The sequence below is a fragment of the Rhipicephalus microplus genome, chromosome 6 (genome assembly GCF_043290135.1).
Source record: "Rhipicephalus microplus isolate Deutch F79 chromosome 6, USDA_Rmic, whole genome shotgun sequence".
Taxonomy (NCBI): domain Eukaryota; kingdom Metazoa; phylum Arthropoda; class Arachnida; order Ixodida; family Ixodidae; genus Rhipicephalus; species Rhipicephalus microplus.
This window is the reverse complement of record NC_134705.1, coordinates 195721525-195748796: the sequence shown is the minus strand read 5'-3', so window position 1 is coordinate 195748796 and position 27272 is coordinate 195721525. Positions and strand designations below refer to the sequence as shown.

Below are 27272 nucleotides of genomic sequence, written 5' to 3'. Positions count from 1 at the left end.
TATAGGCTAAAAGTCTTTTGAAAAATGTGAAACACGGACATTGCACAAGAGTATGTTTGCAGAATGTACATTTAGTCTCGTAAGTAATTTTTTATGCTAGACTTCATATGATTACAAAAATTGAAAAGATGTATAAAGGAGTGACTCATTTGACACGCACGTAACAAATAAAAATTTATGTTTAGCAACAAAACTACAAAGAAGCCTGATAAGCCAACAATGAGAGTAAGTTCCTCAGTACTTTGAACAAGGTCTCCCTGCTTCGGCAGAATACGCCATGAATACCGCGGTGTTTGATCCTTGGTTGACCCACATCTCGCATAGTCATGTTGAACATAACAGGAAGCTGTAAATGCTTCACCTTTTCTTGATATGCGCCCTGGTGTCGGTAACTTGACATTGCTCTCCGGCAACCCACAGCAGAGAAGCAGCAGCAGTTGCGTTTGGCGTCACGCGGCTGCTTTGCTCTAGCGTGAAGTGCGATGGCTACGTCGGTAAACTATCACAATGTTCATATACCAAGTAGGAGTCGTTGCAAACTGCACTGGTTAAGAGTTCAGAAAAGCAGAACCAAAGAGGAAATTCAGGACTGTTGGTAGGGATTCATAAACTGTGCAGAAAGCAGGACAAAGAGGGGAGACTGAAGGTGGTGAGCATTGCAGATGTAAAGCAAGCACATTCATTGTTCGTATCTACACTTCAGCTGCCATTAATTTAATTGGTCGTCGGTGTGGCATCGGGCCATCCACTTTGGAACCGTTAAAAGTAAAGACCAGCTTTTCAGCAGCGACATTTCAGGTATGGCAATTGAACAGATATGGTCTCTTGTTTAGCATTATATGCGCTGCATGTGGTCAATAGCGCTACTGGCACTGTGCAAAAGGGTCAATGTCTATATATGTTTGGGCTTGAAAAAAAAGAAAGTACGAGGGAAAAAAATGTCTCCCCCTCCACCCCGGCCATGCTACTACGCATAACAGGCAAAAGAACACACCCGCCTGTAGGTGTAAATATATTCGCTGTTGCTGCTCTGAACATCTAAAATTCTTTCATGCCAGCCAATCAGCAAAATGGCCATTTTCAAATCCTATTGGAGATTAAATGGAAACTTAGTGTGGAGGAACATGAAAATCTCCACAGTATATCACAATGAGGCAAAGTTACATGAATGCTTGAGAAAGGTCACATCAGCAGTGGTCTGGCCCCAGGTAAAGCAAGTGGACCCTATAACTCAGAACTGCCAGCAGTTTAAAATGAACAATAAGCAAAAGTGCGAGAGAAGCGCTGATGCAAGCAGCGGCGTTGTAAGTAGTTCGAGACAAAACAGGTGTAAAACGAAAGCACAAGACAAGCGATCAATGCTAGCCATGATCACGAGCGGTAAATGCAAAGCACGGTATGACGTGGCAAGCGGAATCACTGCTTGTGCAAGGTCCATATGCATGTCTGGCCGATGCCAGACATTGCCACCACGCGGTAGCCCATCAGCTCTAGCTTGTTCAGCACTGTGCGAGGCGGGTCGTCGGTCCGGTACTCAGGGCTAAAATGGGAGAACAAGACCCATCCGTAATTAGTACAGCTTATGATGCATTCGCACAACAGACTGGAGTAGAAATTTTAATGATAACACCCGAAGTTCAACATCCCAAGACGATATGATTATGAGAAACACCATAGTAGAAGGCTCCCGAAATTTCAACCACCTGTGGTTCTTTGAAGCGCATCTTAATCTAAGCGAACGACCCTCAAACATTTTCGCCTCCATCGAAAATGCAGCCGCCACAGCCGAGATTTGATCCCGCGACCTGCGGGTAAGCAGTCGAGTGCCATAACCATTAGACCACCTCGGCAAGGCGCAGGAATTTTCATTGTGGACAATACCAAATGAATCAGATCGATAAACTAAGCAAGGAAAAGCATATATGATACTAATTGATGTCTTTAACTGTAGCGTACTAATTGTGATGTAAATTTAAGTGAATTGAAGACGACGAAAAAATCGCCTTTCGATCGGTTGGTTGTAAACCCACAACGTTCAAATTATGCTTCCAAAACTACCATTTAAGCTAAGACTTCCCCATCTACCTTGTCAGGTTTTTCTGTGTTTCGAAGGTTATAGATTTTGATCCCACCGATAGAAAGGACGATTTTTCGTTCATTTCATCTCAATTTATGTTACAGTAAAAACAATACAGTCAAAAAGATAAATTAACATACTCTGCGATATCCATGGCCTAACCGCAAGTTCAATTCATTTGTTTGTTTCTAAAGTATAAACGATCTCCTCGAGAAAATCCTCCCCCTTTTTTTATCAACAATTAATGTGTGATGTGCTGCCTTCATAGGGTCCGAGATTTTATACATAATGAAAGTCAACGAAGCTTAATTAGAGAATGATTCTGCACATTGGCTGCATTAGTCCAGCTATAGCTGGGCTATCTTACCTGGTGTGGGATCGCATTTGCAATAGTCAGATAGTACTGTCTACATGAACATGCACCGTTACAGAGGTGAAGAGCAGAACCTTCTTGTGTATGGTATTTTGGCAATGCAGTGTAATTATGGGGTTTCACATGCCAAAACCACGACATAATTTTAACGCACTGTGGATTAGCTTTGAGCAGCTGGGGTCCTCCAAGCGTGAATCTACAAAACCAAACTACGCAGGTGCTCCTAGAAGAATTGCACTTCTATCAGTTTTGGTAAAGCGCGAAAGTAATGAGCCAAGAGCGCACATGTATTCAGCAAGTATGCTACAGTCATAACATGCCCAGGAGTGCCAGGCCTGCATTATGTAATATGTAATAGCTTTCATAATTTACATGTTTGGAAGCTTGCTCGATGAAATAAATTATGCTTACACGGCCTGTACTATACCAGCCATAGCTGGGAATATTTATCTTTGATGGAATATTTAAAAATGGCAAATTCTAAACACAAACTCCCCAACTTACTATTTAGTTATACCTTTCGAGGCAAATGTCTTATTGAACGATTTCTTACAAAAAGATTTCTTATGAAAAAATGAAATTGTGGATTGTTATAGGTGTTGTGTCATAAATTTCCAATTCCCAATGGATATGTGATGTTGGTAAGTGTGTTCATGCAGGATTATGATAGTGAAATATGGATTTTGGTTTATCATACAATTCAGCAATGTCACACTGTTTTAGTGGTCCATCTTAAGCTAAGTACTACTAACTATTAAAAGAAGATATATAGTTGCTATGATGATTACAATACCATAAGAACGCGCACACAAATTGTTCACAGCAGCTGGCCTCAAAGATGCAAATGCATTCAATTGCTGCTGCCAATTTCGTTCAAGAGCGTTTCTTATCGGACATTCACGCAAGGTCGTCTTTCGCACGCAATCCGCACGCTGCTTCACGCACGTAAAGGCGCCGGCATTCGGCCAGTGCCCGTTCACGTATCGCTGCGACAAACCGTGAAGAATGCGCGCGCCCCGAAAAAAAAAAAAAAAACGGTGCAATTAGCAACTCGGTCTCCAATTACCGTCGTCTCCAGTACTAGACTGTGACCTTGGTTCGAAGTGACTAACCGAACAGCGGCACGTGTCTTTTACGACGGGCGATATCAGCCCTTAAATAGCATCGTACGTTTCCGTACTTTGACGGAAACACGCTCTGTCGCGTGCTAACCTCAACTAGAACGCGAAAAAAACACTCCGTGGTCGAGCAAAAAATCAAACGTAAAAACATTACACGCGATCGAGTGCTTGCTTCCTTCACAGCGAGTCATTGCTGGAAACCCGAGTCAAAGGACCGTGACAGCTGCAGGGGCACGCCCTCCAATTAACATTCGATAACGTTCTCGAGTTACAACATACGCTTTCGACAGTCTCTCGAGAAGACTTTTTCGATATTCGTTACGAATTGCATGCCGTCAGAGGTACTACAGCGGTTGTGAGAAGCACCGTATGCACATCATAACGCGAAAACAAAGATGTGCCTGCGGCGCTCCACCGATTTCCTTTGCAGCCCGAGAGTCCGCAAACAGCGGCAACTCGGTCGTCTTTTGTGTTTACTTTACCTTAGCGAAACAATTAGCAGTAGGGGCATATTACGCGGTGGTGCCCGGTCGAAAGAAAGCACTCACAAGTCGTTTCCGGGCTGGGTGATTTTCCGCGCGCAGAGATGCTCCATCAGAGTGGGATCGCTGTTTCGGTCTCCTACGATGGTCGGCCCGTTCTCCTGCGCGGCAAATGAGTTAATGAGACCGGTGCAGCGTTGTCGGGAGCTCCACACACGGAGACCCTGCTTACCAGTCGGATCTGGGTTGAGATCAACAGGTACGGCATCGCGGAATCCCGGCTAACTACTGAGCACGAAAGTCCGTACGCGCGAACGGCTTCGTCAGCTGCGTCGCGCGACCCACGTGCGCATACGCGCTGTCTACTTGTGTCACGCAAGTCCTTTTCTTTCGAGCTTTGAAACGCTTGTTGACCAACTGTACCGCCAGTCCCACTGGCATGTGTGAAACAAAAACGTAATACTGTTAAGTTTAACGTTATTATTATTCCTTTCCTAGTTTAAAATTTTGCCCGTAGGTAGCGCGACAATCGGTAAATGCAATATTTATGACCGTAAATTGAACGTTTTTTTGTTTTTTTAATAGAACGTTGATACTTTTATTATTGTTCTTTTTGAGCTCTAGCACAACATACGTTGAGTTTGTGAGAGTAAAACGACAGAGTTGTAACCCTTAGCGCGAATGAAAAACATTGTTTTAATTGGATCAACAAAGTATGACAGAACAACAAAGGCGTAAGTGTAGCTTCTCTCCTGCGTAATCGGCGCTTTCGATATGGCGGGAAACACGAACTTAGGTAATGGATGTTGATCGCAATACTGGTACTACTCTATAGTTAAATTGCCTATCACCACTACACGGTGTTCTCTGACTACATGTCAAGTTATTGCTTCTAAGACGAAACGGACGGATTAGGCCACGTAGTAAGTCCGCTATCTGGTGACACAGATCAAATCTGTGCATGCAACAATGACGTTGTTCCATGCGTGTCAGCAAAGCGGTTTCGCTCGACTGACGCATAAATATTCATCTACCGGGGAAGGACTGTGCTTGCGCGGGCGGTAGCCGCGCTTTTCCGCGCTGCTTTTGTGGGACGTCAGACTCTGCCCAGGCGGCGCTGTGAAAAACGCCGCCACCAGTGCCCCCATTGCCGCGCCGGCCATAAATGGGTAGTGCAAAGAGAGCCGTCCGCAAGCGAACGTGCATGTGCCCTCCTCTTTCGTTAGTCTTGAGGCGTGGTTTCCTGAAAATCAAGGACCTGGCAAGATTCTTTCTTCAATCCAGCCTCGCTTCATAGAAGTAAGGAGCTCATCAAAACGAAATGCGGGCACAATGCAAAAGATGTTTCATTTATTGCGTGCTGCAACTCGCAATTTAAATGCAAACGAGCATTGCATGACATCGAGTTCAAGGCAAGCACTCCGACGTGCGTTCTGTAACGCCTAAAAGCGTTAAACTTGGGCATACACATGATGCCAAAACGATGAAGTGCGCATACGAACAATCTATGCGATCAGTGGTACGAAGCTCGCTTTATCCGGCACGAATAGCCCTGGTGATTTTCGCTTTGCAGTTGCATTCTCCGTCGATTTTTCGCTTCCTGTGCATAGGACTGTTTTATTACACCTGCTCGAATGCCCTGTAGACGGTTGTCTTCTGTTCGTATATACTGCAAATCGGGATACATGGTTCTCAGTGTACAACAAAAAGCAAAACCGATGCCTCCGAGATAGCTCCGGTAATCGCAAAGAACAACGTCCGTGGCAATTCACAACGCAACAGTAGCGCATATATATATATATATATATATATATATATATATATATATATATATATATATATATATATATATATATATATATATATATATATATATATATATATATATATATATATATATATATATATATATATTTTTTTTTTTCTCGTAGAGCGCGGAGCTTTTGCGCCTGCTCTTGTTTTCGTCGTCGTTCAGGCGAGTGAACCAACAAAAAATTCACGGCGGTTCAGTGACGCGTTCGACCAGCGGAGAGAAATTGGTAGCTCTTTTTCTGAGTGTTAAATACGCAAATACATCTAATATTACACTCAATCGTTGTTTCGTGGGCTGTAGTTGCACCTGGCTGCGCAGCAAACTGTACAAGGGATGTCGATAGTTATAGCGCGAGAACAAAGCGACGACACAGACAAGAAGGACACGAGTGTCCTTCTTGTCCCTGTGTCGTCGTTTTGTTCTCGCGCTATAACTATCGTCATGCCATATCAACTAGCCCAAGCTGCCACACTTCTAAGTTACATGTGCAAGGGAGTCGGGCTTTGCACTACTCAAAACTGCGTAGACAGGTGGCGCTGCGTGTCCGCGAAACCCAAAAGTCTGACGTCTTAACAGCTAGCTTGGATGCTGCACTGACCGAGTCAGACCCTTTAACCGACTGTAAATCATTTCTAACCGCACATTCCCAGCCGACCATGAAGGAGAGTACAGAAATTGTTTTCGGGCAAGGAGGGGGTGGGGGCATTCACACTTTATGTATGTTCGTGCGTACGTTTGTATGTGTACAAAAATCGTTCGTTTAATCATAAAAAAAAACATATCAATTTTGGGCTCTAGGTGGCCAAAATATAATTTTAGAAAGGGAAGCATTTACTTCGTGCTGAAATGTCCTTGGTTGTTTTCCAGACAAAAATAGAAGCCCGCGAAATTATGAAAGATGAAATTTGAATGAAGGCGCGTCGTGACCGTGTCCCCCTTTTGTGTGTGTGTGTGAGTGTGTGTGTGTGTGTGTGTGTGTGTGTGAAGTGGCAATTCATCCCACAAGTGCCTGCGGATCGACTGTGTAAAGCAAGGCCGTAGGAAAAAAAGTTTTTAGGGGCGTGGGGGGAGGGAAGAAAGGGTTTGGTGTGCCACTCGTGTGTAGCTATGGGCTAGACATGGCGCACCCTCGAATGATTGTGGCGTGGCGGTTGGGGCTTGTGCGCACACGCATGCGACTGATTATAAATGTATGAAAAATACTTTCTAAGTTTTTTTTTTGTTTCCACAGTCTACGGCAGTGGCATGTGTCGCGATTGAAACGCCTGGAGTCGCGAAGCTGTGACTAAATGTCATTATCTGTCAATAAATACGAAGTTTCAAGGTTACACCTCATTCTGTCAGAAATTTCTCCTTGTTGCATATATATATATATATATATATATATATATATATATATATATATATATATATATATATATATATATATATATATATATATATATATCACGGCTGGTTATTTTTTCATCCACTTTTCTTTCTTCTTATTTACATTCCATTGGTTCTAACAACTTCCCCTATAGATTTCTTGGCATTACTGTCTGTTATATCTCATTAATATTGTGTTAAAACACGGAAAAACGAGCCCTTAGGTATACACTTCTTTCCCTTATTTCATTGAACGAGGGTCTCGTACTGGCAGACTTGGTGTGTTTAGGTTGTATAAGAGGGATAATTAATCAGCTGCCCGCTCATAATAAGTTCACGTGCTACGTGACGCCAAAACATGCGCATAAGAGTGTTTTCACACTCGCCGTTTGGCTTATAGATGGCGCTGACTGTCACTCCTACTTCTAAATTCACATATAAACCCAAAAAAGTGGATGGAGGGAAGGCCGCTGTGGTAGCTCAGTGGTTAGAGCATCGAACGCGCTATTCGAAGGTCGTAGGTTCGTTTCCTGCTCACGGCTGGTTATTTTTTCATCCACTTTTCTTTCTTATTTACATTCCATCGGTTCTAACAACTTCCCCTGTACATTCCTTGGCATTACTGTCTGTTATATCTCATTAATATTGTGTTAAAACACGGAAAAACGAGCCCTTAGGTATACACTTCTTTCCCTTATATATATATATATATATATATATATATATATATATATATATATATATATATATATATATATATATATATATATATATATATATATATATGGTACTGCAAATTGGTGATGACTGTAATGTGTTATTTTAAAACGTATGTGTCGACATCTGTTATACTTGTTGAATTTGAATTTTGTGTCCCCTCATTCAAAAGCAGAATGTATTTTGTATCTTTTGTTCCACTTCACCTGAGCAAATGTATGGGTGGAGGGACCTTAGTCAGGCAGAGGTAATCTGCCTTTAGTCCCTTCAACCTAGGCAATCATTGTTTTTGTCTGAATAAACAGTGAATGAATGAATGAAATGAATAAATCTGTAGCCTTTTCTTGTCGACGAAGATATAAACACACAAGGGATGAAGGCATAAACACACAAGGGCACTCACACGTGTATTTACCATTGCCCTTATCTCCCTCTGAAAAACAAAGAGAGGAAGAGATAGGAAGCTTCTATGCCGCACCAACGGGAGCACGTTTTCTCTTATCGCAGAGCAAGCGTTCGCGCAGACAAATAGCCGACCGCGATAAGCAGTGCAGATGAAGCTTCGCAGCATCGTCTGCATGCCTCCATTGTTTTCTTCCTTCCTCAGAAAATAAGCTCCGCTCAGGGACAATACAGAAAAGATGCGCGAAGTGCAGTACTTTCTCTTTCCAACCTACCATACTGTCCCGATCTGCTTTCATTCTCTCCTCCCTGACTTGCTCTGCATTTTGGGGGGGGGGGGGGGGCAAGTGCTTTCTTTGCACCCTCCAGCCTACGCGCCCATGCCCATGCAATACGCGGGTATGCGCCACAGAAATAGGGTATGCGCCAAACAGCTCCTAATAAAACACTACTTGTTGGAGGGAAGGGAGAATGGGTTCTTAGACATTCCCTCTCCCGCAGCTTGAAACCCAACGTCCAGGAGGCCATCCTGGGTTGGGCAGAGGGGGTTGCGGAGGACTACCGAGTGTAGCAACCTCTCCCCACCTCTGCCCTATTGCCCCTTTCCTTTACAAAGGAAAAATAAAATCTTTACCGCCACCACGTACGGGATAGTGACGCGCGTATGTGCCAGTGGCGATGACGAAGAAGCCGTGCAAAGACACTTGGCCAGGACAAGGACGAAGAAGGCGTTGCTGACTTTTCTGCAGTTACTGAAAAAGTCTGTTTGTCGTTCTCCGTTTGATCGTCAATCCCGCGTCGTCACAATAGTATAGCTATCGGACCATAGCTATACTCGTGGACGACTTTCTGTGGCAATCAAGGGAAAACTACGGGGCCCGAGCTACTGCACACGTACTCCTTCGCGAAGTAGTCCGCCTAGAATCGCTCTTCGAATGACGGCCGTGTTCGAATAATACCACAACATAGAACTTGCTGCGTCTGCTTACACAGCCATTTCGGAGTGAAATTCGACACCAGCTCCTTCGTCCAGTCGTCGGAATAGCAGAAACGCAACGCACGCTCACCTAAAGTCGGCGAAGATGTCATCTTGACTATGAGGTGCACCTAAAATGTGCGACGTTTTCAAACACCCAAAACGCGAAATTACACTTCATAAAGCAAAAAAAAAAGTATTAATACCTCCTTGGTTCGTGCAGCATCTCTGGCATCCTGTAAAAAGTCACAGCTTTGTCGCAAAGGCAAAGCAATGAACGTGATTGCAACAAATTGGAATGTAACGCATAGAATGGCAAGCAGATGAAAACGTATCCCGCGTTTCTCACGCACAAATGACGCACGAAAGGTACTCACAGATAGAGACGAACGCGAATAAGCGTCTCAGTTGTTACTTCACTGCATCTGAAAAGCACGCTCTTTTCGCAAGCAGAGACTGTGCAACGACTGCAGTGACCTTTGTGCGTCCGGTAACTACAACAGAATCGTTCGGGTGAAAACCCAAGACCAGCCAAGACGGACGATCCCCCCACGGCGAGATAAGGGCGCGCGAGTGAGCGTCCACCCCCTCCTCTCCGCGGGCCAAAGTACGCGCGGGAGATGAAAGAGCGCGCCGCCACGTCGTGACGGTGTTGCGTAGTGTAGTATATATACATATGACGAAAGGTGAGAAAAGGAAGTGGGGGAGAAAGCCGCCAGCTCCACTGTATCCTCAATATCCGCACCACTGGTGCGCAGCTGTCCCAATTTTTTTTACCGTACCACATTGGCACGTGTTAACGCGACAGCGTTAAAGAGTTCGTTTCGCAGAAGTTCCGGCACCGGCTTCGTTAGTTGTGAGCGAAAAATCATCACCTTGCACGTGACCGAAAAAAGATGCAAATAAAATAAACAATAAAATTTCCGGGCCAGATTGAGGATAGAACCCGGAGACGTTTGCGTGGCAAGTAGGTGTTCCCCACACAGCTACTCGTCTGCCTCGAAATACAGCACTTTTTCTGCTTAGAAATGCAGTGAAAAAATGCACAAATAAAATACTTGACATGATCAAAAATTCAACGACCGAACGAGCATCGAAACCAGGGCATTTGCGGGCAAGCAGTTCTACCACACAGCCACGCGTCTACTTGGAAATAAAGCGAAAATAACTTCCTCCGCTTGGAAATAACACTCATGCAACCCCCCACCCCCCTTATCGTCAATGTATGGGACTGACTTGCCTATGGTGACGTGTCACAGCCTCGGCAGAGCGTTGGGGGGGGGGGGGGGGGGTCACACCCATTCCACACAGCCCAGAGAGGATTACGGTGGCGCCTCAGGAGCCTCCTTTGAAATGTCTATAGGCCGTTTATATCTACTGTTATCAATTAATTACGCAGACAGCTATAGCTGGAAACACTGGAAATTATCATCGGAATGGAAATTTAAATCATTACTACTGAATGCACGGACGTAGCACGGCGCACCCGAAATGCTACGACGGCAGTAACGACCCGGAAGTGAAGTCACCCCTAGATCGCCGTAGCGTCCTTGTTTACTACAAAGCCCCGCCGCGGTGGTCTAGTGGCTAAGGTACTCGGCTGCTGACTCGCACGTCGCGGGTTCGAATCCCGGCTGCGGCGGCTGCATTTCCGATGGAGGCGGAAATGTTGTAGGCCCGTCTGCTCAGATTAGGGTGCACGTTAAAGAACCCCGGGTGGTCGAAATTTCCGGAGCCCTCCACTGCGGCGTCTCTCATAATCGTACGGTGGACTTGGGACGTTAAACCCCACACATCAAATGAATCCTCGTTTGCTACTCCTCGCATATTGTGTTGGGGACACAGCGACGAGGCCGTGGGAAAGGTGCCGCTCGCACCCTTTTACGTTCGGCGTCGCCGTGTCACACGTGCCACAGCAATTATAACGGCAGCTGCCAATGGCGCGAATCGTCAAGGCCGACATCGATGATGGCAGGAATGCCACTCGTGTATGCAGTGTATTCTACTTGATGCGATTCCGCATGACGCGCATTTTGGTTTCATTCCCGGCCAGCAACCCTTGGAAATAACGCATTTTCACGCGACGATCACGTTTTTGCCGCACATTGGATAATACGACCACTAAAATGAGTCTTGAGTCATGTGTATGTAGACATGCAGCCAGAATCTGCTCGCTGCGGAGCCGTTGAGACCGCAGAAGCGTCGGTTTAGCGGCGAAAAGATCACTGCCAGGCGATGTTTTCGCCGCAAAAAAAAAAAGTGCAGCACAAATCGACCCCCCAAGTCCGTGTCAGCCCTCCTTTCGTGCCTCTAATTTGCGTTCACACTTGCGACTCAACCCCATTACCAGGGCGTAGGCAGAAATATTTTTTCGGGGGAGGGGGGCACGGTCACTATGCGACACCCCATGCATACGCCACTGCCCATTCTCAACAAAAGCATAGCACTGCAAAATGTGCCTACATCTCAAGAGTGGTAGCCCGTAATCTGTTTAAATTCATTCAATTTATTACGATTAGAGAACCGATTAAACATGCGAGTGGGTCCCCTTGTAGACACCGATAAACAGTATTTATGCTGTTATGGGGTTCATGTGAGGACAGTGCTTACTGCCGTGATGGCCGCATTTTCGATGGAGGCGGAAATGCTGTAGGCCCGTGTGCTTAGATTTGGGTGCATGTCAAAGAACACCAGGTGGTCGGAATTTCCGGAGCCACCCTCTATGCCGTCTCTCATAACCATATGGTACTTTTAGAACGTAAAACCTCAGACATTTTTTATTTATTTAATTTAAAGTACCTGCTTCGCCATAAGGCATTACAGCAGGGAGGGCTGAGTACATATAATCAAAGACAAAGAAAATTAATAAAGCATGGAAAAAATCATCACTTGAATTAATACTGACTAGTGCGGACAAAAAAAAAAGAGTAGCGAAAAGCGTCACCCCCAAATAGAATCTTGCGTATCTTTAAGTTATGATCACGTTTTTGAGAAACATAGTTGGGTGGTTGAAAATACAATTATGATAGTAACTATTCCACCCCCCACCCCCACCCCTCCGTTTTACTTCAATGGACCGCACGCCCTATAATGAGTGGCTGTATCCGCTCCTGATCGACGGTGAGAAAAAGCTACACGTCTGCCACGGAGTTTGCTCTGCCCGAGGCTCGGCTGCCAAATTTGCACGCACTCTCCAAAGTATACTACATCTTCGACTTGTTTCGCGCGAAATGGGATGTAAATTCTGCCGCATAATGTCACGCCGCGATGCGTTTAAGAAATGCGACTTGCTACGGTCGCGTTCGTGAAAACACGGCTTCCGTAATACGGTGACCTCGAGTCTGCGTGACAAGTTCATGGCCAAAGAGACATATGAAAAAAAATAAAAAGATTAACAATGAGCTTTTTCGGAAGGCATCTTTGAATTCAGATTGTTCCGAAACGAACCAACATAACATGCACTGCGCACTCACCGAGAAATTGAAAGTTTTACCTGAGCTAGTAGACTCTTAAAACTTCTGACGCCGACTGTACAGCTATAATACGACGATAAGGACACGGAAGGGCTTTTTTATACGCCATCATGTAGTAGAAAAACTCTCCCTTTCGAGCTTATCAGGACAACCATAGTAATTCTCACCTACCTACGCGGGGTGTTGCAGGAAGTGAACGCAATATCGATGGCGATTATCCGTGGGGACAAGCAGACAGGACGTGCGCGAGGTTTCGGTGAGTGTTCTATTATTCAGCATTGTTAAGGTTAAGGTCGGCTACGTTGCACGACTTCAAAAGCGCATCGTTTTTGAGTGCCGAGTACGTAAATGTTACGTACCGTCTAACACATATACACATATCAATGTCTCACAACTGAAAGCGACAGGTCAAACGTGCACGATTAAATGTGTTCGCGATTACCAGAGTGGGACACAAACTTACTTTTTAAATAGTGCGAGAATGATTAGCAGTACTGATTAGTTTAAGAGGTGTTCATACTTGGAAGTGATCTCCGTACGCGGTCGGAAGTTTAGATTAGGTCCGCGGAAGTAGAGGCAACAAAATGGCGAGATTGACGGTCCGGGTCGTGTTCTCATCCCGCCACTAGTCATCTGTGCAGAGACGCGCCGATTCGCGAAAACAGGTGGGTCATTCTTGCAAGCGAAACTGCAAAAGTGGCGCCGCTTGCTCGGATGGAGTGTTTACGCCGTTGAAAACTCAACAGGCGATCGCTCTGCAAGGGCAGTCAGCTGCGACGCACTACGCACATTACTCGCTACGCAGCTTGCCTTGCGATTCGCTTTCCGCCTCCTAGGTCGGGTCAAGATCTGCCGTAAGACGAAAGAAAAAAGTACGTAAGCATAAGCTGCCAAAAATTTCCAGTCACCGGGAGCAATCGCACGCATCAAGATCTGGGAGGGCTCGGTAGTTAAACCGAGACGATCTGTCTGTTTTAACCATTGACTAGAAAACATTAAAGACGTGTAAAAGTAGTGGTGGGAGTTCCAATAGACACAAGACAATAGCGAGGCTCTTCGCAATAGGGAATGAGATCTTCGCCACGAGTACAAAACGGAGCTCAAGTCGTGACAAGTGGTGTCTCCGTATCAGTGCGCGGGTTTCGTCACACCGCCTTTTCTTGCTTTTTTTCACTTATCGAGACGCCGTGCGAGGAAGGCGCCCTCGGCCTGCATCTATAACATACCGCACGTAAAACAGTGCTCCACGTACACGCAGCCGCGCGAACACTTACGCGCCGACAAACCTTGAGTAAATCCGCTTGCGTATCTCCGTATCGTCCCGACCCCTCCTCTGGGCCACTGAGCACTGTACGCATCGTGGTCTGCACGTGCTCGGGCGAGGAAGACAAAGGAAGGAAATATTTATGGACAACAGCTGCGCGACGATTAGGTTTAAGAACGCAAGTACGTGTGAAGTGTCCGTCCCGCTATCTGCTCTTCCAAGGAGGTGCCGATAAGGCTACTACGTCGACACACCTCGATAACAGGTCGGCGTGTTAAAGAGACCCTTTAGCAAGGAGCCAAGTCGAGTGTGGTGCCGGGTTCGGGTGGGAGGGCCATAGCGCTCCAATAGGGTATGAAGTCGTCTGCCGGCCTGGCGGTGGCGACCTGGGACGCGCTGCTGGGACTCCTGGTGTGCACCCCCCTGGTGGTAGCCCACTGGCGCGCCATCTGGTTCCTACTGGACTGGTTCGTTCTACCGGAGCGACCTCTACTCAGCGGCTGGCTGTGCTGCGTCATCGGCCACGCGCTCGTGCTCGCCGCCCACCTCGCCCAACACGCCCTCGACTCGATCGGAGACGACGAGGCAACCCTAGCCAACGTCAAAGTACAGCCGCAACAGCAGCGACGTCGGCCGCTGCAGCGGCCGTGGCGGGAGTTTGCCGGTCGCTTCTACACTCCTCTGCTGTCGGTGGCGACGATCGCGCAATGGCGAGGCGTCTGGCTTCTCCACGACCTGTACCTGATAGATGCCGGTCCTCTACCCTCGGCTCTGGTCTCTTTGGTCTTCGGTTGCTTGGGGCTGGCCCTGACAGGGGCGCTAAAGACGATGTCGGCATCGCCGCCTTTCGCCGTCGGAAGCGACGTGCCGTGGGCCTACTTCGACGCACCCACGCGGCTCGGTCGGCGACCAGACCGCGAAGGAGGCTGGACCTGGTTCACGGTCGATTGCATGCTGACAGTGATCGTGATGCACACGCTGCTGGTCAGCGGTTGGAGAGGGCTCTGGGCTCTCTTGGACGTCCTAAGGAGGTCACCTATGGCGTCGCTGGTGTCCGGAACCACGGCGACAGTGTTGCTGATGGTCACGCAGGCACCGGCAGGCTTCCTGTGGAGGCGTCTGGGTGGAGAGACTAAAGCTCCAAAGAACATGCTGGACAGTGAGGCCGGAGTCTCCAAGGTGATTCTGGAGGAAGAATTCAGACCTTCGAAGAACGGTAACTCCCCTAATTATCCATCCTGATTTCTATTTACTTTTTAGAACAGGCCCTGTAAGAACACAGTTAAAATCGATGTTGGCTGGACTGCTAGTTAAATGGCATAATGCTCAAGAGCAAAAACACACAAGACGAGGCCAAGAACTATAGAACACATGGACCAGAGATGTAGACAAAACTTTGAAACGATTATACCACTCCTCTTGCATGTTCCCACCTGCTTGTATGTGTGTGTGTCTGCATATACACATGCAAAACTGAAAATTTTTTAGGTGGTTTGAATCTCTCCGATGCCCCACTATGCAAATGGTATGTACGTTCATGCGGTGTTCACGCTGTTCAATATAGACAATTGAAATTAATGCATCAACCGGCCCGAATGATTGCACTACAACACTACTCAGTACATGATGAGGGTGCTAGTTTAACGTCTGAATACATTGTCTCTTGCTGTGTAAGACCTTACTTTGCTCAATGTCTGTCCTTTGCCTGCATGACAAATAGTACAATGAAAATGCACTGCAAGTTAAAGAGCAATGAGAACATCATTCACCTAGGCCTGCAGCGTAACATTGCCATTATAAAAGCATTACCTTCACTGTTTAGAGTGAGTAGAAGCAATGAAAGGTTAACTTCATTATAGTCTACAGGAAGAGAAAAATATTGAAAACATCAGACTACTAGTGTTTGCAGTGTGGGTCACCAAAATCTATCGCAACTCCCCGCACCCCATTTTTCTACTACCTACTCCTCCACATCACTTGTGAGTATAACAGTAACCCGTAATGGCACTGCCACAAGTTAAACAATTCTGGTTATCTGCCAGCTGGTACAAAAAGAGGCAAACACAAATAAGCACAGACTTAACAGCTTTTTCTTCGTCAAACAGCAAATTTTTACGACTAGAATGTGCCATTCACAAGTGGCACCATGCTTTTACCTTTACACATTACTTGTTGCCCATTTCCCATTACTGGATCTTGTATGTTACATTTTTGAAGCCACTTATAGATTTTTTGACACAGTGGCCCAAAGTTATTGACATAATTTTTTGCTACTATTTGAACACTGGTAGACAGCATTGTTTTACCAAAAACCCATGCAATATTTACCTCAAGAAATTTTAAATGATTTACCCCAAATTCTGGGCTGACAGGCAGGACAAATATAAAACAATGATGAGTTGTCACTTATCCTACAATCATTAGCATTGCTAAAGGACAGTGAGAAAGATGGAATCAACACACACTGTGCCATATTTGTCCAATTGCAGCATACTGTCATCATCACCTCTGTGCCTGGCTTTGCTCGTAGAGCTTCTAGTTATGTCTGTTATGTCTGACCAATTTAATCAATGCCTCGCTAGGAACCGAATTACTAATACTGATGCACTAGTTGGCCAACAGTGATATCAACACAAACACAGAGACTGTGATAAATCCTGAAATGAGGAGCTTTTGAACCTCTTTGACCATTTGGTGTTACTCATTGCATACGCTTATTTCATCACTTTGGTTATTAACCGTTCTTGTTCTGTCAAAACGCAAGCTGCCGAATTGAGAATCAAAATCATGACTTCATGCTTGGCAAGGGAGCATCGCAGCCATCAAATCATAACATCTATTTCATAAATGACACCAATTACTCAACCAAAGCCCGTGTAACCGAAAGTTCCACAAATCATGCATGCACAAGCATTACATATCTTAGGCGAAATTCTTCATTGTGTGTGTGCAAAAGCTGGCAGCAGAGCTTGAAGAGACATTAAAAAGAAAACCAATTTTTAAATTGCTCTTTAGTGACTCAAAAGGTCAATTCGATCCACCTCGCACTTCCAGAACTAGTTCGCTGTGGTGCCGTCTGGGTGTTGTCTTTATGCAGGTGATGTTTCAGCAAGTGCAGCAGCGACGAGACGCGGAAACAAATACGAGAGTGCAGATCCCCTGCAAGCCCTATGCTACTTGTCGGCTGTCTCGGGGGTTGTGGATGCTGCGATTCGTAAAAGACGGCGCGGTTTACATTGCTTGGCATGTGTCTACAGGAGAATGTTCACTGTCGTACTTGTTGCACATCCGTAAAACACACAAATGCAAGCGGCTGTGCCTTCTGCTGCAGCCATTTTGTGCTGCACGGACTCAGCACTATCTAACGAGCAGGTGCAGGAAATTAGTGAACCTGGCTTTCACGAAAGCTGCACTCTTTCGAAACGAATACTGCGGTGCCGCTGCCGCCATGTGAAACTCGTGAAACGAATGATCAAATGCAGCGGCTGCATGAAACGAATGGACTAAAGGAATGCCCAGTTTGCTGCTGGAAGATGCTTGGCAAGCAAACAAAAGCGAAAAAAAAAAAAAAACAGTTCATTGTGACGTCGCCTTAAAATAGCAGCACCAGCCGCCATGATGTTAGATTTGAACATTGTCTGCTAGTGATTACGTAACTTCTAATCGACAAAAATGAAGTACTTTGCCTACTGGGGCAGCCAGAATCAAGCTTGAGGAAATTTCATAAATAAAGGCAACAAGGCCAAAACACAAAAAACGGCTTCATAATATCAAAATCGTGACTTCAGATAAAAATTTCAAAGCAAAATTTTTGAATTACTTTCTCACCTTCTAATAAACCCATGGCAGTGATATTAATGAAACTAGCATAGTATGATTTATCAGTCTAAACTAATTTATTGCTTACTTTAGTGCACATGATAGTAGCAGGTGCTCATGAAGCATGGCGCTATTGGTCATACTATACTCCGCGACAACTTATCTTGACATCAGAGCGAAGACTACGAAGGTGGAGTGCCTATACATTTGTGTTGCTCCACACGCAGTCCAACTGTTTGTGGCTGATTTTGGTTTTGGTCGCTTGAATTGCTAACGCGTGTACAAAAGTATCCACATGAAAATGTGAATGGAAGAAGCATTGCGATGGTTCAGTGTAGATGTTACTGTCATATCACGAGTACTATATTTTACTTGGGAGGTTAGATGGCGCATTCGCAACTGCGCACTGACCCACTCATGGACACCATGTTTACTTTGGAAAATGGGTGTGCTGTCTTAGAAATGCAAAGAAAAGGCAGGCATTCTTGCAAATGGAACAATAACTGTATTTTATCTAAGACTTTCCACAACTGTCTGAGTGTCATAATAAAGCAGGATTTATTTCAACATGGCAAATGCAAAAAAATTATCAGTAAACCTAATAAGTTCTATTATATTCTGGCCTGAAACATTTTGTTTTGTAAATATTAACGACAAAACTACAACACACAAGAGATTGGGCCTGCATTAACAAAGAGTAATCCAAAGAAGGCACAAATAAAAAGGATATCTGCAATAAATGTACATTTGGTGCTGATGTGCGTATTTCACATGCCTTGTTGAACAACCACATACCCTTTCCCAAGTGTCTCACTAAAACAAAATGTCACCATCAAGAGTGGCAATCCTAACATGCAGCAAAAATGCAACTTTGCCAGAATCACAGCAAGGTCACAAATTTCACACATTTTGCGAAAGGTGAATGGGAGTCATGCGAACAGAATACTGGAGATGTCATACTAAAATGCACTAAAAAAGTGTGACTTGAAGATTTTAAACTTAACATAAACTTATCAGTAAGAATACAGTGAATATATTGGCTTTCGTGAATGTGCAGCGAACATATAAAGAATATTATTGCAGCTAACACTTGCTCGCAATAACTAGGCACCTCTATCAAAGTTAAGAGAGCTGGCCCTTCTAATTTTTTGCTTGTTAATAAGACTCACACGAGCTGTGACCTCCACATCCAATGAAACTCTCCGGATCACATGAAATCTAAACACTATCAAAGTTCAGGAGAAGGTAGTGAGACAAAGTGATGAGAGATTGTCAAACAAGGAATTTTGCTGGAGTCCAATTTTGAGTATGAGAACAGTCATAATCATATGCATCACTAGCAGGTGTTTCAGCATCTGCCGACGAGAAGTCTTGCTGCTGAAGCAGTGCTTTTGACAACATTCATTGTTCAACATCTCATGAAGTTTTCGATATGGAGGATAAGGTTATTGAATATCGGGGTCATTGAGCCTTTCAAAGAAGCCATACACCGAATAAAAAATTACTCTTCACTGCTTGCTTTTTATCAGCGTCAAGAGGCTTATCCTGGGTCCAACGTCTCTTCGAGGAGCTGTGGCACCTAGCAGCGGCGTACGCCTGCGTATCCGTCTGGCGAGGTATTTGGATGCTCATCGATGAATGGCTGCAGGATGACGTGACCGCATTTGCGCTGCTGGCCATTGGATCGCTCCTGCTGCTGCAAAGTCTGTACGCGGCAAACAATGTTCTCACACGGGGGGTCTCCGTCGACGGCCATGGCGTGGCGTTCGACGTCGCTTTCTTTGCAGAGCTGCTCACAGCTCCGTCTTCCGGTCTATCTTGACCAGCTCCACCTCAAACGTTAGTGTCGCGTCGCCTGCGTTTCAAAACGAGACCATGGAACGTCGTCACCTCGCCACAGAAGCCAGTTGACATTTGAGAATGTCGCAGATTGAATTGCTCTATGTTAAGTGAGAACGGATGAAGTTGGTGTAACGAATTACGGCGGCTGTGTGGTAAAAGAAAACATGGAGATTAGCAGCATTTTTGGGAAAGGAAGAGTAGCTCGAGCGCACGGATTGACAAACAGTGGGCATACTCAATGAGTGAAGCATCATCAGAACACGGCGAGTGATTCAGATAGGGACACTAACACCGACGCTCTACGTTTGGTGAATGCACAACATGCTAACCACTGCATGCTCACACCACTGCACCCATTGTCTTCTCAGGTGTACAAAGAACCGAAGCGTGGCATGACTTGAGGGTAAACACTCAGAATACTCCCTTAGTGCAATAAGCACAACTTTTTAACTTCGTTCCAGTGTTTGCTACGGAAGCCAGCTCACGGTGCTCGCGTGCCTTCATTTTTACAAGTGCCAAAGAAGCTGTGCTGTGGTCACAATACCGCATTTACAAGCAACAAGAATTCTTGAATTAATGACGTGCAGTACCGCTCAGTCAGCACTTGCCATACTACGCTTCACAACTTTTCTGCCTTCCCAGCATGACAGCAGAGCAGACAAGGCTATGACGCTGCTTTAACAAGCGGAGTCACAGCAAGTGAATAAAGCATGCTTTTTATGTTGCTCACTTCCGCTGCGCACAGATGTCACTGCGAAAATGGTAGAGTTTATCAAAACTGAAGCTTTAATTAGGTGTCATTACTTTTACAGGGTAAGTACAGTGCTGCAATGCCAAATGAGCTCTGGACTTAAAAAAAACTTGCATAAAATACTACTTTTTTCATAGCAGCCAGTCACACGGAGGGCTACCTTACAGTAAAATCTGTTCTGGATACGAATTTGTAATAACTATACACTTAACCAAATATTATCTGCTCATTATGTGTTTGTACAAGACTAATTCATAAACTATGTTGTAAATGGGTCACAACAGCACTGAATACTCAGTCTGCGTGAACAGAGACACAAGAAGTCAGGGCGACATGTCTGTGGAAAACAAACTATTCTGGACTGAAATCATGGACAACAATCTGTTTTTTTCTGAAATCCAAAGCTTTCACTACAAGCACTTCTTAAGAGTTTTCTTGAAAGTTAACGCTGTTCCACAAAAGGATGTGTCACAATTCTATCATTTGAACAATTAGAATTGTGCTATCTGCCACAGGTGCAGTTTTACAATCATGTGCGTCTTAAAAATGCAGGTCTACATATACATTGTTAAAACTACTGCTCGGTTGAGTTGGTTCATGATTATAATAGATTTTCCAATGCAAAAAGATGAAACACATGAAAAGAAATCACACAGACACAGTTGCGAGTTCAGTGCTGTGTTTTTGTATTCTTTCTTAAGTGTTTTGTCTTTTTGCACTGGTCAATCTACACACACAGGCCAATGAACAAAGGCCCATGTATGCTGTTCAGAATGCCTGCATAATTTGCATGCTTGCCTTTGCTGCCTAGCCCACTTGCTGAAACAGGAACGATTTCAACGGCAGCTTTTATTCTACAATCATCTAAGCTGTACTCTAGTTATACAGGATGGCCAAATAAAAAAAAATTCAGAACGATTCTGGTTATTCACCTGGAATAGTTGGTGGCGCACCTCGGGAACCGTACGCCAAATCGGGGGGAATCACCAACTTGCGTTTCTCTCCCACGCACATTCTGAAAAGTGCCTACACATAAGCTTATGGCGAAACAAAATGTGCCAGTAAAAAAAAAAAGAAAAGCAGCCCCCCCCCCCACACACATTCAACAATTATCACCGCTGATCTCGCTAATTTATAAACTTCAAACATTGACAATCTCACATGTAAAAACACTCTGAGTTGCTCTCAATAATAAAAAAAAAGAGGTGTTCTGCCCAGGTATGTTTGATGTTACATAGGACACCCTCATCAACGTCAGCTTACATTCGGACTCACAGATATGTGCTTGAAGCCTCGCGCCCTTGACGAATTTAACAGATATAAAATAAAGTTTATGCCAGAGTTGGACAAATCAGTAGTGGTCTCACAAGGTATGTTACTTGAATAAGGTTTGGAATTACAGTTTCTAAGCTATTTGCATTTTGTATTAAACTGCTGCTTGTGTGATTGTGCTGCCTGGGGATGGGGGCCTAGCCAGGCGACCTTAAATGTTGTTTTTTGCCATAGCCCCAGGGCAACCTCTTTTGTTGCCGAAAAAATAAACAATTCAATTCCACTGGAGCCATTTAAAAAAAAGGGGACGAGTAATGGACCCTTGTAAAAAATGCTGGCTCCTGCCAGTGGGTGCAACAAGGCCAATTTTTTTTCTAAAGGCATAAAGAACAAAAATAACACTGCCTGCCTGGTCCTCATTTGAAAAATTAAAAAAATGTCCCCCCCCCGCCCCTTCAAAAAAAAAAAAAAGATAAAAAGCTTCTGCCAAATACGCCGGCACCTGCAAACGTTCATTTTGAACATCTCATTGCTGCAACCCCAATCTTCCATCTTTTTTTTCCTCTTGAAAGAACAAATGAGTTTTGGTGCTTGGCAATGCAATGAGAGACAACAAACCATTTGAAGAGATAACAGGACATGTAATGCATCCAACATGACGCATCCACATTACTCGGTTACAACCCAAGAAAAGTGTTGGCTCTGCCCACAACACCATGGCTTGCCTGCCCTTCGTCTGTGAAAGATGGCCGTGCTAGCTGGCATGAATACTTTTTTTCAGCTAATGTAAATACTAGGCATACGAATAGCCAAGGTTTCGCTGTTACTACCAAAAAAATTATGCTTAGCACAGCAGTGTCAGAATCACTGATGAAATTTACCAGGATGTTCCAAGTTTACGAAAATGAGCGACACAAATGAGCGTCTGTAGATAAATTAATAATAATAATAATAATAATAACAATAATATTTCAAGTTTAACATCCCAAAACCACCCTATGATTATGAGAGATGCCATAGTGGTGGGCTCCGGAAATTTCTACCACATGGGGGGGTGTCTTTAATGTGCATCTTAATATAAGTGCACGAGCTTCAGACATTTTCACCTCCATCGGAAATGCAGCCGAGATTCGATCTTGCAACCGCCGGGCTAGTAGTCGTGCGCCATAACCACTAGACCACTACAGCCGGGCCTGTACGGGAACGTTAGCTATCTTTGAAACGCTCCAGAAGTTCCAAGCATCTAGGCAAATTCTCTATGGAAGGGAAAGTGATGGCTTTTGGGAAACTGATTTTTTTTTTCTTGAGTTGTGATCAAGTATAGTTGTATATTGCTTTAGCTGTGTTACTCATCTGCTATTCACTGAAATACCCCAGGCCCTTGACACTTTCAAACGGGCTTAATATTTTGTGTATGTTGAAAAGCAAGACTGAGGGAATCTCTGCAAATCTGTGGCTATAAAAAATGTTGTAACGGAACAGAAATTTCCAAATGAATTTCAAATACCTAGAATTCGTTAACATACACTTAAATCTACGTACAACAATATTCCCTTATGCCATCTTCGAAAAATCTCACTGGTGTGCACTCGGGTGCCCAAGACACTATGATGATTGGACAAAACTGCACACCAGGGTACCCTGGTGTCATTTTATGATGATGCCACTAAGTATGAACAAAATGCAGAAACAAAAGGGGGTAGGCACCTCTGAACATGCAGATTTTTTTTTACATTCTTTTGGCTTTTATGCTGCAACCAAGTGTGAAACAAATCACGCAGCAACAAACAAGCGGTGAGGACTATTGAGACCAAACACCTCTACCTCCCATGACAGCATGCTGGAGCAATTCAACACAAGAGGCGTACAGGCAGAATTTCAAAAGTAAGTGCGCATTAACTACTGCATTTTCATGTTGCACAGAAAGGTAACAGAACTGCTAAATCTCAAGTTACTCAGAGTCACAGCATACCCTCTCTTCCTCCGATCTTCTTGCAGTATTTGTCACTGTCGTGCATAATAAACACTGTATATAAGCCCCACATTCAGCGATAAAAACGTAATGATGGCAAAGTATATTTTCCTGATTCTTGGTTGATGGTGTGCACGACTCATCGACCCAAAGAAGGAAGAAGTTACAGCTGCGTTTAAATTTTACACTTAAGCTGAAGTGGTCGTGTCGTCCTCTTTCGGCAGATGACGCCACTATCGCATCCGTGGCGTTCGACTTGTTGGCTCAGTCAGTCAGCCCACAATAAACATGAAACTCTTGGACTGAAGAGCATGTGCGTCAACCCCTTTCACACCACTAATGACGTGAACTAATAAAGGGATGGCATTCAACTAAGTGCAATATTCTATATAAGACACTGCAACACAAGATACATAAAGGGCAATAAAAAAAGAAAATTGCGCTACATGCAACACAATAAGTATTTATTTTATAAAAAAATATAAGACACTGTGTGACACAAGAAAGAGAAAAAAGTAAAAAGAAAAGGAAATTGCTCTGCACGACACAACGATGATGCTGCCAATGCTGCTTTTTTTTTTTTTTAAATCCGGTGTTCATGAATCTCTTCTAGCACAATTCCAAAACCTTCTGACAGAGACAGCTCATTGGTTTGGGTGAGTAAATTTATCTTGCGAATAACTTGAAGTAGCACAAGACAAAAATCTAGAATGAAGAAGAAGCTCGTCCTGTTGTGTCTGTTCTTTCTTTTACAGCGAAAGCTGTTACGAGATCACAACAAGGGTGCCGTATTTATACACCGCTGGCGTCCGTAACTGCTATCAGGCGAAGAAAAAAAAATGTGATAAAGAAAATGCCCAGGATGTCACAGTGTTCTAACCTGGTTCCTCTCCACGACAGCCACTGAACTATGCCGGGAGTTGAAGCTCCCTTTTAAACTGACCCTTGCAGGCTTTAAGTTGGGTAAGGAATTACGTGAATATGTGTAATAAAGCACTTTAGAACAGTAAAGCAACAACTAGGTGTCACACAATACGAATATCACAACAAGGGGATAGTTCTGCATTAACCTATAACAAAGAAAGGCCTCAGACATAATTCTTCATCGAAGACAGCCGCAGCTAGAACGAAGAGCACGCAATGCCTTACAAGTATGCAGCGGGTACCACGCTTCTCCAAAACATCCCGAATGATGGCATAGTGGATGCTTCATGTAATTAATGGCGTAGTGGGTACCGAGCAAGTGTGCTTGCAGTAGTAGCCCCCAAAAAATGTTTAAAAAAGGCTCTAGAAAAGCCACTCTTACAGCTTTCAATTGGACCACGCTGCAGGTTTCGCGATGACCTGGCGGTTTTTCCTCAATTCTTTCACAGAGTTTGAAGTTATTCGCAAAAGTTGCGTTACATGCAATGTAAAACGTAAAAGAAACTCTTGTGCTCGCTGCCGTGCTTAGATCGAATTAGCGTTTCTCCCTGCAAGACATCGTACTGCACGTTGAATGCCAATAAACTAGCAAATGCTGAAATATAAACAAACAACCTTCAATAAGAATCCTCATTCAACAACTGTCCAGTGAAGGAAGAGCACAACTGTTGGCTATGCAACAAAAAAAGAAAATAATCCCCACTAAATCCTGCGCTATGTCGCTCTTGTGCAGATTTCAGTGTAGTTCCAAGTATTGTGCTCAATCCAGCTCCCCTACTATGAAACCTGTGGAAGTGCGTAGCAGGGGGCAGCCAAGTGATTTGCCAAAGAAAGGATCTATGATAATACTCGGGGTAGTTCTCTACTGTTTGAGGCCAGGACAGGAGCATTGCGAACCAAGAAATATCGGGCCACATACGAAGGGGTAGACACGGTATGCAGTGCATGCGGGGAGGAGGAGGAAACTGCCGAACACTTGATATTGTTCTGTAAAGGGCTTCACCCTATAGTTCAGGATGATGGCGCAGAGTTTTTCAAAGCCCTGGGGTTTAGGAACAGGGAGGGCAACATAAGACTTTAAGCGGGTAGAATTAACCTGATTGGTGGCTAAAATCAAGGCACGAGTGAAAATTAAACCATTCACTGCAAAGTACCAGTCCTATACTTCACTATTTAAAGGAAAAAAAAAAGTGGGAAATCTAGTTGGGCGTTCACTAAGTATTAGGCTAGGTGGCGTCAGCCGTTGCCCGATCTAAAGGGTACAACCACATTAATCAATCCATCCATTCATGGCAATCGCGTGCTTGCCGAGACAGTGGTGCCCTCTCATGACCAGCAAAGTATCAGCTGACGCCGTAGAAGCATTTTTCGCAATTTTAGGCAAATTATTGCGAGTAATTCTTGGTTGTTTGTGCAGTTTATATTGGTTCGGGCCGCAATAAGTTATTCTGCGCACGTTTTTAGCACTCTTAGCCTTGTTTCAGGTAGACTGAATCATCCACACTGGCGTAGTCTAGCAGAGAGTCAGTGGGGAGGGGATTCAATCCTTTTGAAACTTCTTTTCAATTTCGCATGAGTATGTAAACGTGCATGTATACACACATCCATACTAACGCACACATGCCACCCCCCCCCCCCCACACACAATTCAAAAAAAAAAAAAAAAGAGAAACGTCTAGCGACGCTACTGCGTGACCATGCGACATGAGAGAAATGGATAGACAAGCCGGACTCCCTAAAGTGTTGGGCACTTAAAAAAGGAAAAAAAAAATACAAAAACGAAATACTCGGGCCCTGTCGTGAGTAGACTGCCTTTCTCACAATTCTGTGGCAGTACTTCGTACAAGAGCTCCACTGAATAGCACGACCTTACCAGACGCTGAAATGAAAGGAACAAATCGCTTAAAGGTCATTTGACGCCTGTCGACCAAACAGACGGCAGACAGACGATCATGCAAGAGCGAAAGAAAACAAACAAAAACGCTCACGCCAACAGTCCCTGGTCCCATCCGCGGATGACCTGCCCCGATCCGAGCGTGAAGGTGAGCGGCTCGCCGCGGTTGTAGCTGCTGTCGAACTCGGTGCCGTCTTCGAGCGTGCCGCGGTAGTGCATGTGCAGGACGTCGCCCTTGCGCGAACGGGCGTCGCACTTTTCCACGCGTCGCTTCACGCCGATCTGTAGCCGCTTGCTGTTGCCGCTGGACTCGGAGGTCGCCGACACCGCCACTACCGTGCCGCTCGCAGCCAGCACAGAGAGCCACGCAACCAGACCGAAGCGAACCATCTCGGCAGCACACGGACACACGGAAAAGTATTCTTCAACCTCTTCAACGATATAAGCTTTGCATCGAGCCAGTCGTTTTCGGATGGGTTCGAGCGCGGTCTTCAACAGTTGCTCTTCGTAGAATGCGCCACAGCAAACATAGGCAACATAGGTGCCTTCCCTTGTCAACGTTTTTCAAAGCGGGTGGAAATAACTAGAAGGAGGTTATCTGATTGATGGCTACAACTAAGGCACGAGTGAAAATTAAATTCGTCACTGCAAAATGCCAGTGCTTGACTTTTACCAATCAAAGGGGAAAAAAAAGATGCATTTAGTTTTTGTTCATTAAGTATTGCGGCTAGG

General features: G+C 44.8%; 3 protein-coding genes across 5 annotated transcripts; 1 reads left to right on the top strand and 2 right to left on the bottom strand.

Annotated features, from left to right (window-relative positions):
* Window positions 1-161: 161 nt before the first annotated feature.
* Window positions 162-14220, bottom strand: LOC119166832 (GTP cyclohydrolase 1 feedback regulatory protein). Of its 3 annotated transcripts, none has more exons than XM_075867457.1 (3): window positions 14089-14220; window positions 4120-4214; window positions 162-1540 (listed from the first exon to the last, which is right to left on the bottom strand). In XM_075867457.1, the coding sequence occupies exons 1-3, from the start codon at window positions 14158-14160 to the stop codon at window positions 1417-1419; spliced, it is 291 nt and encodes a 96-aa protein (XP_075723572.1). In that variant the 5' UTR covers window positions 14161-14220; the 3' UTR covers window positions 162-1416. The 3 variants fall into 3 exon arrangements, with proteins under 3 accessions (XP_075723572.1, XP_075723571.1, XP_037274098.1); XM_075867456.1 differs by having other exon boundaries at window positions 14077-14208; XM_037418201.2 differs by lacking the exon at window positions 14089-14220 and adding an exon at window positions 4286-4481.
* fusl (transmembrane protein fuseless) lies at window positions 14189-21396 on the top strand. The gene is made up of 2 exons (XM_075867454.1): window positions 14189-15282; window positions 19415-21396. The coding sequence occupies exons 1-2, from the start codon at window positions 14421-14423 to the stop codon at window positions 19705-19707; spliced, it is 1155 nt and encodes a 384-aa protein (XP_075723569.1). The 5' UTR covers window positions 14189-14420; the 3' UTR covers window positions 19708-21396.
* LOC119166830 (peptidyl-prolyl cis-trans isomerase FKBP2) lies at window positions 18368-27272 on the bottom strand. Its single transcript, XM_037418198.2, has 3 exons — window positions 26635-27272; window positions 21411-21493; window positions 18368-19740 (listed from the first exon to the last, which is right to left on the bottom strand). The coding sequence occupies exons 1-3, from the start codon at window positions 26928-26930 to the stop codon at window positions 19679-19681; spliced, it is 441 nt and encodes a 146-aa protein (XP_037274095.2). The 5' UTR covers window positions 26931-27272; the 3' UTR covers window positions 18368-19678.

What these genes read in the sequence shown, in the direction of transcription:
- LOC119166832 (XM_075867456.1), bottom strand. Translation starts at nt 14,160, where the DNA reads ATGCGTACAGTGCTCAGTGGCCCAGAGGAGGGGTCGGGACGATACGGA. An exon ending in TACTCAAGGTTTGTCGGCGC is followed by an intron (nt 4,215 to 14,076) that starts GTAAGTGTTCGC and finishes TTTGCCGCGCAG; the next exon opens with GAGAACGGGCCGACCATCGT. An exon ending in ACCCAGCCCGGAAACGACTT is followed by an intron (nt 1,541 to 4,119) that starts GTGAGTGCTTTC and finishes CTCCCATTTTAG; the next exon opens with CCCTGAGTACCGGACCGACG.
- fusl (XM_075867454.1), top strand. Translation starts at nt 14,421, where the DNA reads ATGAAGTCGTCTGCCGGCCTGGCGGTGGCGACCTGGGACGCGCTGCTG. An exon ending in ATTCAGACCTTCGAAGAACG is followed by an intron (nt 15,283 to 19,414) that starts GTAACTCCCCTA and finishes GCTTTTTATCAG; the next exon opens with CGTCAAGAGGCTTATCCTGG.
- LOC119166830 (XM_037418198.2), bottom strand. Translation starts at nt 26,930, where the DNA reads ATGGTTCGCTTCGGTCTGGTTGCGTGGCTCTCTGTGCTGGCTGCGAGC. An exon ending in TGGGACCAGGGACTGTTGGC is followed by an intron (nt 21,494 to 26,634) that starts GTGAGCGTTTTT and finishes GGCACTTTTCAG; the next exon opens with AATGTGCGTGGGAGAGAAAC. An exon ending in TGCGCCACCAACTATTCCAG is followed by an intron (nt 19,741 to 21,410) that starts GTGAATAACCAG and finishes TTTGAAACGCAG; the next exon opens with GCGACGCGACACTAACGTTT.